A 14990-nucleotide genomic window follows, 5' to 3' on the forward strand; every position below is an offset into this window, starting at 1 on the left:
GTACAAGGATGTCTGAACACTTGTTCTATTCTTTTTTTTTTTTTTCCTTTGGCATCATTAGAAGTGGGTTCATTGGGTCAGGGAATTCGTACTTTCCAATGTTTTCTTTTTTTTCGTAACTGAGATTTCATTGGTTGTTTTGAGGATCAGTACACAGACATTTTAATTTGTACATAATTCTTAACATTTGTACCAAAAATCTAAAAAAATCATGTAGTTTTGATTCTTTTCTGAATAGTTTTCCTAGAACTTTACAGCTTAAATTGGGAGGCAAATTTTCCTTAACAGGATATCCAGTACAATATTGGAAGTTCCACCAGTCACAATTTAATGTCATACTACATACTCAAATTTTCAATCGTTCACAGCACATTAACAATGTTACTAGGAGAACTGGACCACCACGACTAAAGATGCTACAGGGCACAAAATTCTGACCAGGAGAGCCAAGATCAAGCAGTGGTTTGCTGTAGGATACAATTCTACCAAAAACATGGGAAGAGAAGTAACAGTATCCAACACATTGAATGCACAGTTGACTCCAAACTGCCATTTAGTGTGCTTTATATTATAGAGTATAAAAGCTCATATCAATTTATGGAATGTTACTGACACCCATGACAACCAAAACCTCCCATATTCAATATCCCACTATTTTCTGGTTGAATCAAAAAATAACCAGCAAATCATTTCACCTCTTTAAAAAAAAAAAAAAAGCACTTACACTTAAAAAGTGGAATGAGAGACGATTCTTTTAAAAAAATGTTTTTACAGCTGTCAAAAAACTTACGTTTACAAAATAGTTGATAAAAATAATCGTCTGGATTGTACAAGAAGGGAGACAGATAGGGTGTGATATTAATCAGACTTGGCTTCTGCTTCATCAAAGGCTGGGCTCTCCTTTTAGTCTCTTGGTTAGCCACTTCAGCCGTTGTTCCCTTTTTTCCCCTTTTATTTGACTAGTCTGAAGATTTATCCTTTCCTGCCGCCTTCTTCGGCTTCGTTTCCACTTTTGCAGGAGCCGATTTAGCTGACAATCTCTCAGATCTCCTCTTGGGCTCTTTCTTCGGTGCCCTTCGTCGGAGCTGACTCGTCTGGGGAGCCGTGACGGCCGGGCGGGAGCGCGCCAGGTGCCTGCAAGCCGTCGCGAAGCTGAAGGGCCCGGCAGCTGCGGCACCCACCGCCCCCCGACTCCAGCCCAAGTGTTTTTTAATTAAAAACTACCAAAGTCCATTATGTACATTTTCATTATTTTATATTTACCACCATTGTTTTAATTAATAGCCTAGCACGCAAAAGCGCAGCGAGTCTCTGGGGGAGCTTTGACCATATGAGTCGTCCAGGCCTTCTCTACGCCGTCTACCCTCTGGCGGCAGAGGGCGCTGGCCACCGCGCGCCTCTCCCCGTGGTCCTAATCGGCTTCCCGTACAGTACGCACGCGCAAATGTCGCTCCAGGTGTCCAGCTTTGTGCCTGATCGAAGTCCACCCGGCTGCGCTCAGCGCGCAGGGTTTAACCCGGGCTGGTCCTCGGGGAAGACTAGCGTGTCCCCCCCCGACCCAGAACGCCTCTGGGCCTCAGAGACTAGAGGTCCTGGAGTGGGCCTCCAGGGGTCTGGCGGCACGGCGGGCAGCCCGTGCGGGCGGGGTGGGACCCCGCTAAGGCTTGGGCGTCGGTCGCCAGTGGGGCCCGGAGCCGGGCGCGGAGCCCCTGACAGTACAGGTACGGAGGCGGCGACCATGGCAACTGCCTCCTCCCCCGCCGTGTTCGCAAGGCTCTTGGCTGTGTTCTGGGGGCTCGGCGCTCGCCTGGGGCGCGGCGGGGAGCCCGGTGTGCCGGGCAGGGGTCGGCAGGGGTGGGCCGCGGTGGGGGTGGGCACCCGCCTGGGTCTGGCCTGGTCTGACCCGCCTGAGCTCTTCAGCTTGGCGGGGCCAGAGTGATTGCGTCTCCCAATTCTTCCGGAACTGCAGGGGTTCCCCTCCTTTCCTGGGAACGTGCAAGGCACTCCTGAACCTATTCCAAGCTACAGGTTTCCAGTGGGGCACATGGTTGAAAAGTTGTGTCAAACAGAAAAAAGAAGAAAGAGGACTAAAGCTGGAGGCCGATATGCGTTTGGTGTGTCTGTCTCCCATTCCTGGGGTCCGCCTTAACTGGTAGGGTGACTCTTGAGCAGTCATGTTGCGCATCCCCCACACTAAATCACACAGATGAGGAGCTCCGCTGTTTTTCAAGAGGCGGTGATTTAGAAATGTACCCTCTTTTGTTCCAGTGTGGAGACCAGCAAGCTCATCCTGACCCCTTGCCAGTCCAGTATGCTTAAGGCACTGAGGATCAGGGAACAATGAGGTGAAGGTTGACGTCCTTTACCTAGGCTACGGCCGAAGCCCAAGGCACGGGGATGTTAACAATAGTAGTAAATGACAACTTTTTTCCCAAAAGGCTTTTTGTACTCAAATATGTTTAGAAACTTCATGGTTCAAGTTTTCTCTTCCCAGGTGGCGCTAGTGGTAAAGAACTCCCGTGCCAACGCTGGAGACAGGTTCTATCCTTGGGTGGGGAAGATCCTGTGGAGGAGGGCATGGCAACCCACTCCAGTATTCTTGCCTGGAGAATCGCATGGACAGAGGAGCCTGGCAGTCTGTAGTCTGTGGGGTCACAAAAGAGTCTGACTTAACTGAAGGAACTTAGCACGCAGCACATGCATGTTTAGAAACTTCAGCTTTCAATATGCTAATAGTATTTTTACCAAGAATTTCCCACTGGAAGTATAGTATGCAGTTTCCCAAATTTGGGTGGAAAATACTATTTTTCTTGGGTATTGCCTCTTTAGCATATAAGACAGTTTGGAGAATGGAGTTCCAGAATTGGAAACTCAAGATTTGGAAGGGGTAGTTTAGGTCAGTGCTTTTCAAACTTGAATGGTGCATACACCTAGGGGTCTTGTTAAAGTACATGCTTTGGTTGGTTCTACATTTTAAACAAGTTCTTAGGTGATGCTGATGGTCCATGGACCACATACACTTTGAGCACAAGGGTGTAAGTCTGTGGGTTGGAAGAGACCATGTTCTATTCCTTGCCCTCCAGAACAAGCTGCGCTGCCTTGAATAATCTCTTCCCCTGTCCAAGCCTATAAAATAGGAGACGACTAGAAGAGCGCTACTGTTTGTTTCAGATCTTGTGATAGTTGAATTCCTTCTAAAATATTCTTGCCCAATGGCCAGTTTGGGCTTGAACATTTCTAGTAATGGGGAATTTACTGAATGTAAGGCATCCCATTTCATCACTAGATAGCTCAATATGGAAGTTTTTCATGTTGCTAAAATACATCTCTGTAACTTACATCTTGTTGATCCCTAGCTTATCTTTTAGAATCAGAGAAGTGAAAAATATAATTCCTCTTTAAAAGATGAGTCTTGGGAATTCCCTGGCAGTCCAGTGGTTAGGACAGTTCTTTCGCTGCCGAGGGTCAGATTCAGTTCCTGCTCAGGGAACTAAGATCCCACAAGCTATGTGGCACAGCCAAAAGAAAAAGAAGATTCTTAAAGTGTGAGATGGCCGTGTTTCTACCATGTTTTCCCCAAACTGAATTGTCCTTTATTCTTCCCTGGCATCGTTGCAGATTCCTGTCTCTTAAATCTCATCCTCCTTTGTGGAGAGTAGTGGAGTTGTAGCAGGACTTTGAAGGACGAGTGGGGCTTGCAAAACCAGGGGAAGCATCCTAAGCGTTTGACAGTGGTGCGGAGACAGGTCAGATCCAGAACGGTTTGACTCAAGTAGGAAATGTTACGTCACTGAAAGATTTGGGGCAAAGCTACGTTTTACAGTGTGTAGCAGTCCTCCTGTAGTGTATGATGTGGTTGGAAACGAGGAGGGAGAAAGGCCGGGAGCCAGATAGGCTTCACATACCAGTAAAGATGGCCTAGGATGGTGACAATAGGAATGCCTTCTATTTATGTAACACTTTACAGAACTTTTCACAGACAGCCTTTCCTGGGAGGTAGGCAGAGCAGCTGTGACCCTGTTTTATAGACGGGGCACCAAAGAGGGTAAATGATTTGTCTTGGTTCTCAAAGCTATGACACGGCAGAGCAAAGTGATGACAGTGGTAGCGGAGGAGAAAGGAAGAATGCAGGAGACGATACTGAGAAAGAACTGATAAGTTGGGCCTGACTGAGCATGAGTGCAGAGGAAACGAAGTTGTTAGGGAGGAGTCAGAATGGCTGGGAAAATCGTAGTACATGACTCACAGCTGCCATAACTTGTACTCTGACAGATCTGACATTGTTAGCAGCTCCTTGGAGTTAAAGGTCAGAAGGTATTGTAGAGGATTCCTAGGTTTAGCCTGTTTAAAGATACCAGGTGGTGTGTGGCGGCTTGGGTTACCTGTCCCATGCCGAAGGAGATGAGAACTGGGTGTTCAGTGTTCCCTGAGAAGGTAAGTGCTGAGCAGTTGACTGATTCAAGCCTATCTTAGGGCCCTTGCCATCCTGAAGTTTCTGGATGTGGTTTTATATAATTTTTCTTTCGAAGTTGCAGCTTGTACTGGTTGTACTTGGCTGACAAATTGGTTATCCAGTCTGACTTCCCTAAGCTCTGACGTATCCACTGAGGGTTTCAAGGAAACAGAGACTGGATCCCTGTCACTCCTAAAACCTTACGAAAGCTATTTTCCCAGGTCTACACTTCCTCTGGAGCCTAGGGGTCTTTCTTTCTCTGTCCTTTTACCTTAGAAGCATATGAAATTGAGATTTATTGCCACTACTGAATTCCATAGGAACTGGAGCTGTCCCTGCAGTTTTAGTTTTTAGGCTTCTAACTGGAGAAGAAAGAGCTACCTTTGTTGGGGTGTATGTTGTATTTCCCCCATGGTGTCTCTGGGAAACCTATCAGAGCCAACTTATATCCCTAGAGCCTGATGTTGGTACAGGCTTCTATTCAGCATTGCGTATCTTCTCTGTTCAGTGCTTAGGATAACTGAGATGAATAAAAACTCTGCCCTGGAGGAATTCATGATGGGATAAGGAAGACAGTACTGTAAGGAAGCTTCCCTGGTGGCTCAGAGGTTAAAGCATCTGCCTGCAATGCGGGAGACCTGGGTTTGATCCCTAAGTCAGGAAGATCCCCTGGAGAAGGAAATGGCAACCCAGTATTCTTGCCTGGAGAATCCCATGGACAGAGGAGCCTGGTGGGCTACAGTCCACGGGGTCGCTAAGAGTTGGACACGACTGAGTGACTTCACTTCACTTTGCTATTGTAAGGAAAATGTGGTCTTGTAATAGAGATATTTCCAAAGATCTGTGTGACAGCTCCACATGGAGACATCAGGAGAATCTTCAGGAAAGAGGTGATGAGTAAGTAGAGCCTTGAAGATGAAGAGAGAGAAAGGACATGGTGATGTTTGCAACATCTGCAGAAGCATAAGAGAGATGGATCCAAGTTTCTAAGAGGATTTGGGAATCAAAGAAGGGGTGATTGATGAGATTAGATTCATAATGAGGCCAGGTTTTAATGGTCTGTAGTTTCGTTCTAAGATGCACTTTTGTGGGAGGGAAGTCTCTGGAGGTTTTCAGGCAGGGAGGTGATGTGCTTATATTTGGGGAAGCTAACTGTGGAAGTAGACTGAAAGGGGAGAATCTGGATAAGGAACATCAGGAGAATCTTGTAATAACCTTGGGCTTGGCTTTGGGCTGAATTAAGGATTAGTGAGGATGGGAAGAAGGGGAGGAATCAGATTGTAGAGACAGAGATTCCCTGATGTAATGACTAATTGAGAACAAGAGAGGGAATTGTCCAGGATGACTCAGTTTTCTATGCTGGATGGATGGTGGTACCAGTAAAAAGGAGAATATAGAAGAGGAACATTTTCTGGGGGAAGATTCCACGTGTTTTGGGTCACGTTGAATTTGGGGGTCTGTGGCCCTTAGCAGATGGGTGGAAATGTGGGTCTGGAGTTCAGAAGAGAGTTTGTGCCTTGGGGTGGTGGATGATGCTGTTGAAATGGATGATCCCAGTCACGCTTGCAGAAAGCTGAAGATGATAGAGGGAATGACAAGGCTTAGTGGGCAAGGTAAGAGAATGTCCCACGGAGTTACAGAGGAAAAAGTTGCAGGAGGAGAATCAGCAGTGTCTGTTGCTACAGGGAGGTCGAGGAGGATGAGCTTGGAAAATGTACGTGGAGATTGGGCAGTTAAGAGATTGTGGTTACCAGGACTCTTATTTTTTTTTTAGTGTGCGCAGCTGTAGTGGAGTCATAAGGACAGGAGGCAAGTGAATTGAAGAGTGGATGGAAAGTGAGGATAAGGAGGGTGTACTTGAGTAGTTTGGCAAGGAAGGAAGGAAGGAAGGAAGATGGTGGCAGCTTGTGGAGGAGTAGCAGAAACAAGCGTCAGGTTTTTCTGGAAGTCTCGAGCATGGGTTATCTGATGAGAGATCACATTTGAAGGTACAGTGGAAAAGATGATCGCAGAGGAGGGTGGAGGGTTGCCTCTGAAGAGAAGACACCGTTTCTTTTGAAGAGGAATGACTGAAAAAAGGGAAAGAATGTAGGAAGAAAGAGGCAATGATGGACACATCTAAATTTGCAAATAGGGTCCGTTTCCTTTCTCAGCAAGGTTATCTGTTGGGGGAGGGGTTCTGGTGTGGGCTCAGATAGGAACAGGGACTTGAGAGTGGCAAGGGAAGGCTTGAAACGACTGTCCAGAGAGGAGAGGGAAAGAGAGCAGACTCAAGGTCGCTCCAAGAATGTTGCATGCCCTCTGAACTTGAATCCTGCACCGAGGTCTCTTTTTTCCTCTTCTTTGTAATAATTATGGCTGTCATTTATTGAATGTGTCATACCAGGCACTCTTATAAGTGCTTTTCAGCCCTGTTAGAAAAGTATTGTTATTACCTGTGTTTTACAGAAGAAGAAATTGAGGCATGGAACAGTAGTATTTATGTTTGATGAATCTCTTACTTCTGCAGAAATGCCATGCCTTCTCTGATGCATCAGAGAAAGGCAGAAATTTACTCCCAAGTCCCAGCTTCTGGTCTTGAGGGGCTGGAGTTTAGGGCTGATAAGGAGGGAGCCTTACCAGGCCAGTCTGTGGGTATGATAGTGGATGGGTGGGCAGGGTGGTGGGGTCAGTGTTGCTGCTATCTTTTTGCAACCACATATGGAATTCTGAAATCCTTATGTGACTTCCCAGCAGCCTGACTAGAAGGACAAGTGACTGTAATGATTTGTTCCGTATTGCAGGCTGACACTGTGTCACTTGAGATGGTGAATAAGAAAAGAGATCTTGTCTCAGTCAGCCAGAAAAAATTTTTTTTTCTGTCAGTTATGGGACTAGGCAGATCTATAACCTTTCATAATAACATACATTATTAACACTCAGCTTTGGTGTTTTCCCCATTGGTGTGATAGAATTTGTCGGTAAGGCGCACACCTGACCTGAGTGAAAGAGGAGAATGATGAGATGGCATGGATGGAAGAGAATGGACTTACCTTTTCCTGCTGCAGCCACTGGAGCATCATTTCTGTGTCCTTCCTCTTGAGGTTGCCATGGATACGCCTTTGCTTGGTGACTTGAGGGGATTGATTTCCGTTATGATCAGTTGATGACGTGGGTTTAAAAAGAGAAAGGACAGAATGCTCTGCTGCTGGGGAGTGCCTGGTGAGCTGCCCAAAAGGCAGAGCCAAGCATAGCCGAGGTGGCTGTGGCTTTGCTGGCTGCTTTGGGTTTTGCTGAAGTTGTGAAATGGTGCATCTCTCTCTCTACAGCGCAGGCTCAGGGTTCCCTGTCCACAGGGTCCTAGTGCCAGGGGCTTGTTGATTGATCGAGGGGAGGAAGCAGCAGGAACTTTGAATAGTCCGTTAAGTAGGACTCCCACTAGCTCTGGGAGGGCTGCACTCAGGTGCCGGTTGCCTTCCTGTAAAAGCGCCTTTCTTGAGGATAAGTGAGGCGTATTGTGTAGCTCTCCTTGCTGGCAGTCTGGGCCCTTCGGAAGCGGGTCTGGCGGTCACTGGGTATTCCTAGAGGGGAACACCCTGGGAGGGAGTAGACCTGTTTTCAGTTTGGGAGTGGGCTACAGAAATTTCTGGGGATAAGTGAAGAGCTTGGAGAGGTTAAAAAAAAAGTCTGTTTAGGGTCTAGGTCCTGTCTCTGAGATTTACAAGGCAGGAACAGAAGGCTCCGTGTATCTTCTTTCTGGGTATATCAGGAATCCAGCCTTCCAAGCTTCCAGTCCCCAAGCTTCTGTTCCCCTCTCCTTTCCTGACTCTTGAGGGACTTATAGCCACACGTATCCCTCCCCCACCAGTGCTTTTAGAGATGTACAACTGCACCCTAGTTTTAAGAAAATCCGTATCTTGCTGATTACTTTTATGTTTCATTTTATCTCTTTGCAACCAAATCAAAATACCCAGTGCCTAATGCAGTTCAGTTCAAGCGTGTGGACCCTGCTGTCAGACTGCCTGAATTTCAGACCTCTATAGGCGGAATCAGAGAAAGCAAACGATTGGGTTAGCCCAGGATCAAGGTTTGGTAAGGTGAGACAAGAAGAGGTCAGGGGCTCAAAGGATACTGGTATACCAGTAAAAAGCAAGGTGGAAATGGTACAGACTCTTCCTCCTTACCAGTTCCTCCTTAATTCCCAATAGTCTGCTTCTTTTCCTGCCATTTCTGAAATGTTCACCAAGTCCACTGGTAACCTGTTTATCAGACTTAGATTTGTGTCCCTCATCTCTTCCCTTTTTCCTACTTTTTTTTTTTTAAGCAATTTTTAATGTCATTGGGAAGGAAGATGGATTAGAAATCCAGGGAGTATCTGTCTTCTGGTTGGGGTAACACATAACTTATGATCGTTCTGTGTGACTTGGGATGGGTCCCAAAGATGCTGTTGAAGGATCACCTACCTGTTGTTGTTTAGTCGCTTCAGTCGTGTCTGACTCTCTGCGACCCCATGAACTGTAGCCGCCAGGCTGCTCTGTCCGTGGGATTTCCCAGGCAAGAACACTGGAGTGGGTTGCCATTTCCAGCTAGTCAAATGTGCCCCAGTGGCTATGAGGCTTAGATGAGTTGTTTGACTTTTGAGACTTGTAAAACGGAAATGATGGAACCCGTGTTGTCTTCATCACAGGTTCGTGTTGGAAGGAGATCGTGAAATTCATATGTTAGTGGTCAGAGTTAAATTTGCCCCTGAGAAGACCTCGTGACTTATTTCCTCTCTCTTAACATGTTCGGTTTCCCTTCTGAACTCTGTTATCATCATTCTCATTGCTCCTGCTTGAGAAATCCCAGGTTTATTCATTCCTTTACTTATCCATGCACTCATCTTTCCATCCACTTATTCGTGCAACATCTGGGTTCCTACTGTGTGCAGTTGCCATTGATGAACCCTCTCAGTGGTGATGAAGACAGTGTCTGCAGTTTGTTGAACACATATTCTATGCTAAGCACTGTGCTAAGTGCTTTACTTCTGTCTTAGTTAATCTTCACAACATCCCTGTGAGGTAAGTATTATTTCCCCCCTTTTTTCAGATAAGGTAACGAGGGCTCCGAAAATATGTTACCTAGAGTGATACCGGTGAGGGAATGGGAGAACCAAAGCTGTACCCAGATCTGTCCATCTCCAGAACCCATACAGGCCTGCCTGCTGCTGCTTTCCCCGTGTTTGATCTATTGTAGTTCCTTCTCAGAGTTGGTTTTTTTTTTAGGTAGTGTCTCTGAGTTGGTCCATTTCTTCTTCCCTTTCTTTTTCTCTTATGAGCCTAGTTCAGACCTCCTACCGCCCTTGCTCATTATTGCCGTTAGCGTCCTTGCTGTCATCCCTGTCTTTATCAAGTTGCTATGCCTCAGCCCCATCCCTCTGTCCGCCACCTGTTTGACGTTCCTAAAACAGTTTTCACTATGCCGGTCTCCTGTTCGGGAAGAGTCTGGCTTCCTGTTGCTATTGGATCCAATCCATCTATCTCTACCTGTTGTTAAACTCCCGAATCTATCCATATTTACCTTCCAATACATCTCAACATCAGTGTCAGTTCTTTCAGTAACATTTGACACCGAGTGCCAAGAGTGACGGAATCATAAAGAGGAAACGTTGTGGAGTGTGCCTTAGCAGGCCTACAGTTTGAAAGGAGAACTCATCTAGAATTCTTTATTTCAGCCAAGCTAGGCATCTTTAATCTCCCCCGCTCAAGCAGAATTGTCCTTTGTCTACTCATACTGTCGTCACAAATTATGCTTGTAGGCCTTTCCTTTCTGCATATTCCACCCCCCGCCCCGCAAAAACCCCCTCATATAAGGCATAATCAAGTACCCCTGTTCTTTCCAGCTCACCTTGCTCCTCTCTGTGGTTCCTTATAATATGTGTAGCCTAGATGTTTAAGACCTGTCGAGCTTTTGCACTTTTTATAGAGCACTTTTATATGCTTTATCTTATTTGAGTATTAATGTAGATATGCCAGGTGACAGTCTCACTTTATAGAAGAAGCAGCATCCGAGAAGTTAGATGACTGTATATACTTGTGTTGCTGGAGAGCTCTGTGATGTCCTCAGATGTGTGCTCCTCTGAATCTTGGAAGGTAATGTGGTCCGGAGGAAGAGCGTGTTTTGGAGGCCTAGAACTATGTGTGGTAACAGTGAGTAACAGTGCACATGGTTCTGATTCAGGCTTTGGCTATAGTTTTGGCTCCTCTCCTTGTCTTCCGTGTCACTTCAGAGAAGTCACTCAGTTCTCCAAGCCCCAGCTTCTTGTCAGCGTTGTTCCTAGCCTGCCTCTCTGTGGGGTTTGTCCGGATTTGATGATAACTTTTGTTATTAGCTAACTTTTGTTGAGTACTCACTGAATACCAGGCGCTGTCCTAAATGTCATACATGGATTGTCTCAGCTAATCCTCACAGCAGCTCTGAGATGTTCTTTGCTCGCGGTTGACAAATGAGCAGATTGAGGCGCAAAGATGTTAAGCAGCTGGACCAAGTTTTTGTAGCTATCAAATGGTGAAGCCATGAATTGAATGTAAGCAGTCTGAGTCTAGAACTGGTACTCTTAACCACAGTACTGAGTGTTTTTTAAGGTGCTCTGTAGACTGTAAGGTGCTCTGAACATGCAGAAGTCCAGTTTGCAAGGAGCTGCATGGCCCTGCGTAATGGTGAATAGGGAAAGGAGGGGGCAGCATGGATATGTTGCAGGAGAGAGAAATGGTTTCCTAGGGGGTCTGACCAGCATTGGAGATGGGGAGAGGTGTTTTGGGGGCCCTATATCTGGCTGTTGGCTGTCATTCTACTATTAGGCTATCTGGTTTTCCTTAGAAAGTGGAATGGAGGAAGACCCTGTTCGGCCAGTGAAGCCCAGCATGGACGAGACAGGTAGCCCTCGGCCCAGGGGATCTACGTCCATACTGACCTGGGGGAGTCATAGGTCAGACCCTAGGACAGTCTCGTTGGCTACTTAGGGGCATGGCAACCTTTGCCAGTTTGGGGGAAGCTGGAGTACTTGACTTGCTTTGCCGTGTGTGTGTGTGTGTGTGTGTGTGTGTGTGTGTGTGTGTGTGTGTGTGTGTGTGTGTGTGTGTGTGTGTGTGTGTGTGTGTGTGTGTGTGTGGTGTGTGTGTGTGTGTGGTGTGTGTGTGTGTGTGTGTGTGTGGTGTGTGTGTGGTGTGTGTGTGTGTGTGTGTGTGTGTGTGTGTGTGTGTAGTTGCCTCTATTGCTGCTTTTCCTTTGCTATGTATTGGGCATGGGCCTGGCTGCTCTGGCCCAGGGTGAGATTGAAATTTAAACCCTGATCACGTGGGTTTGAACCGGGCTCCCAAGTTTAGAAAGGAGAGGGAGAAGGAAGAGCATCAGAAGGGGGTGAGAGACCCTTCTGGCTGGGAGAGGCCCTGGCAGTTGATTGTTTGGAAGTGTCACTTGAAGCTGGCAGGGCTGCTGCCCTCTAACATCGTGGGGGTGGGCGGGTGGCAGAGGGTGAGGGGGTGCAGACCAGGAGAGTCATCAGGGCTGTGCTCCCAGCGTAGGACAGTGTCCTCTAGAGGTGAGCGTTGAGAGTCTGTGGCGTGGGCCCTCGTCGCCTCCTCGCTGTCTGTCTGGACTGGCCCAGGTGCAGCAGGGGGGCACTAGGACCCAGAGGCTAGCTCGGTTCCTGACAAGTCTAGAGCAGCACTAGCGCAGAGTGAGACTCATCAGCTGGCAAGCAGGATTCGGTGTCTCTGGGTTCAGGAATCCTCCAGCAGCAGAGGGGACTTGCTCCTCAGCCCCTTTCTCCATTCCCTCCCCTACCCCAGTAGGCCACCCAGTGAGGTCCATGGACGGGGGAGGGCCACGCCTGCCGGCTTCTGTGTTTGTCCATGAGGGCCTGGAGCCCTAGCCCTCCTGCCTAGGTCTCTGCTTTTTCTCTCTGTCTTTGGTCAGCTGGGGGTGGGGGTGGAGGCCGAGTGAGCAACATGGCCCAGAACAAGAGGCACGTGTACAGCCGGGTAAGTGGCCCTGATCTGGGATGGCCATGGGAGGGCTGCTGGAGAAGGCCTGGTGCCTGTGGACAGTGCTGTGGGGGCTGGGAGACAAAGCTGGACTCGGCCGGGGCCACTCACAGCCCTGATGGGGTTAGACCGCATAGGCGTCCCTTCCCAGAGTTGGGCCCTTTGTGGGTACTGGTGAGGCCTGACCTTTGACTCTAGCTGGACCTCAGGCCAGAGGTTCCTGAGGGGGCCGGACTTGTCCTGGGGATTTCAAATGGGGTTGGTGGGTTGGAATGGCCTTTATTGTTTGTCGCTTGCTTTCTTGCTCTTCTGGCTCAGATTGGCTCTGTAGCCACTGTGTGTCCACCTGGTCCTGAGGTTTATTAGGGTTAGGACGGTGGTGACAGTCTCTGACTTTGGGGCCAGCCCTGATGTGCCTGTTAGCTCCTTTTATTGTCAGGTCCATGAGAGCTGCTCAACTGTCCCAGGTATGATTTGGCCTCTCATAGCCCCTGGGAACGGCATCCTCGCCTTCTTGGATGAGTTCTTTGGGGAAGAGAGTTGGGCAGTGACTGGCTCTGGCAGAGCTTCCTTAGGAAGCCAAGCGGGAGCATCAGAAGGGAGCCCTGTGAGGTCTTCAGGTCCATGCTGTCACTTCTTCATGCCTCATTCTCTGTTGCGAGGCCCCTGGTTCATGGAGCTGCTGTTGCTAAAAATGGCTTAGGTGTGATTTTCTTCTAAGCCATGGGCCTATTTGGGACCTAATTTCATGTCTTGTCATCACGAGTATGTCAGAAGCCGAGAGCTTCCCAAGGACAATGTTTAGTCTATTCCCTTGGCTTGCCTATTCATTTGGGCCACTGGGCAGAGTCGGGGGACAGTTTGCAGGACAGATCTGAGATACCAGATTGGCCTAGCCTTTATATATTTATTTATTTGTAGCAAGATAGCATGAGTGAAGGATCTCCAAAGCTTATAGATGGAGTCGATTGACCAGGGCTGAGGCCTGGAAGAAGGGAGTTAAGTGGTTGAATGGGCTTGGTGAGGCATCTCGGGGTGTCATGGTGGGGGGGGGGATCAGGTTGTAGAGGAGGCCCAGTTGTGTGCCGCTGAAAGGGAGAGGCCTGAGAGAGCCGTGTGAGCCTCAGGGAGGACAGGCAGAGGCAGGGAGGGGAGCCGGGCTCTGCGCGAACACTCACTGGCTCACCCGTCTTCCCAGCTCCGGCTTCTGTGTCAGGCACTGGGTTGTGGGGAACCACTGTAAACAGTTAACTCGCTTGAGCTTCATTCCCCTCCTAGGGGACAGTGCTCCTGAGAAAGTAGCCATGTGGAGTGACATTCACAGATCTATCAATGAATTCTGATTTATTAAAGTTAAATATAAACTCCTAAAAATTCTCACAGATTCCAGGGGAGTTTGAAGAAGTTTTATAACATAACACTGACATTTTTCCAAAAGAAATTTGGTAGGTGTTGGCGGGGGGCACTCTAATTTGAGAATGGGGTTCAGGCAAGTGAATTCTGGTCCTTTTTCAGGCCAGGATGCTGACTGGGGCCTCTCTTTTATATTAGGATGACACCCTTAACTTGAGGCTCTTAACTGTGTATGTTTGCGTGTGTCTTTCAGACTCCCAGTGGCAGCAGAATGAGTGCTGAGGCAAGTGCCCGGCCCCTGCGAGTGGGCTCCCGTGTGGAGGTGATTGGAAAAGGCCACCGTGGCACCGTGGCCTATGTTGGAGCCACACTCTTTGCTACTGGCAAATGGGTAGGTGTGATCCTGGATGAAGCAAAAGGCAAGAATGATGGAACCGTCCAAGGCAGGAAGTACTTCACTTGCGATGAAGGACATGGCATCTTTGTGCGCCAATCCCAGGTACTCACTTCCTGCTGTGTGTGTGTGTGTGTGTGTGTGTGTGTGTGTGTGTGTGTGTATACACGCGCTGTTGCATGTGCAGCTGGTGTGTTGGTGTTCTCTTTTCCTGGGCATGAGCCTGAGTCTCTGGTTGGGAGAGTGGGAGGTAACGAGGGAGGGAAGATCGAGAGCTTTGCTTAGGGAATCTGCCCTGTATTCTAGGCTTGCTTAGGGCCTGAAGAGGGGCCCATATTACCTCCAGCCTTGATCTAGCTATACTGAGTCTATTCTGTGGCCTCAGATCCAGGTATTTGAAGATGGAGCGGATACTACTTCACCAGAGACACCTGATTCCTCTGCCTCAAAGGTCCTCAGAAGAGGTAACAACCACCCACTTAAGCTCCCCCCTCACACGCAGGAGTCCCCAGGACTTCTCCCCAGAACAGGGGGCCGCAGTGCATCCTGAGACTTTCTGTCACCACCATATTCTGTTGTTCCGTCTTGCCTACCCTGCCATGACGTTCTCTGCTCCTGTCCCTCCACACAAACGCATGCTTTGTTTCTGTTTGCATTCTACAGAGGGAGCTGACTCAAATCCAAAGACCAGCAAACTGGTAAGTAGTCAAGGATGGGAGTGGGGAGTAATGGAGGACAGAGGGAGAAGAGAAAGGAGGGAGGCCCATACTAGGTCTTACTCGTCTGC

General features: G+C 48.2%; 1 protein-coding gene across 4 annotated transcripts in view; it reads left to right on the plus strand.

Moving 5' to 3' along the window:
* The first annotated feature begins 1541 nt into the window (after positions 1 to 1541).
* The window catches only part of DCTN1 (dynactin subunit 1), a 29741-nt gene continuing 16292 nt past the window's right edge, over positions 1542 to 14990 (plus strand). For 3 of the 4 annotated variants that reach the window (XM_052649606.1, XM_052649607.1, XM_052649608.1), the window contains exons 1-4: positions 12192 to 12453; positions 14063 to 14308; positions 14589 to 14667; positions 14867 to 14901. In XM_052649606.1, coding sequence (XP_052505566.1) covers positions 12421 to 12453; positions 14063 to 14308; positions 14589 to 14667; positions 14867 to 14901 — 393 coding nt within the window. In that variant the 5' untranslated portion in view covers positions 12192 to 12420. Of the gene's footprint in view, positions 1722 to 12191; positions 12454 to 14062; positions 14309 to 14588; positions 14668 to 14866; positions 14902 to 14990 lie in introns of those variants that run through there. The other variant, XM_052649609.1, reaches the window with a different exon arrangement.

The sequence above is a fragment of the Budorcas taxicolor genome, chromosome 11, assembly GCF_023091745.1.
Source record: "Budorcas taxicolor isolate Tak-1 chromosome 11, Takin1.1, whole genome shotgun sequence".
Taxonomy (NCBI): Eukaryota; Metazoa; Chordata; class Mammalia; order Artiodactyla; family Bovidae; genus Budorcas; species Budorcas taxicolor.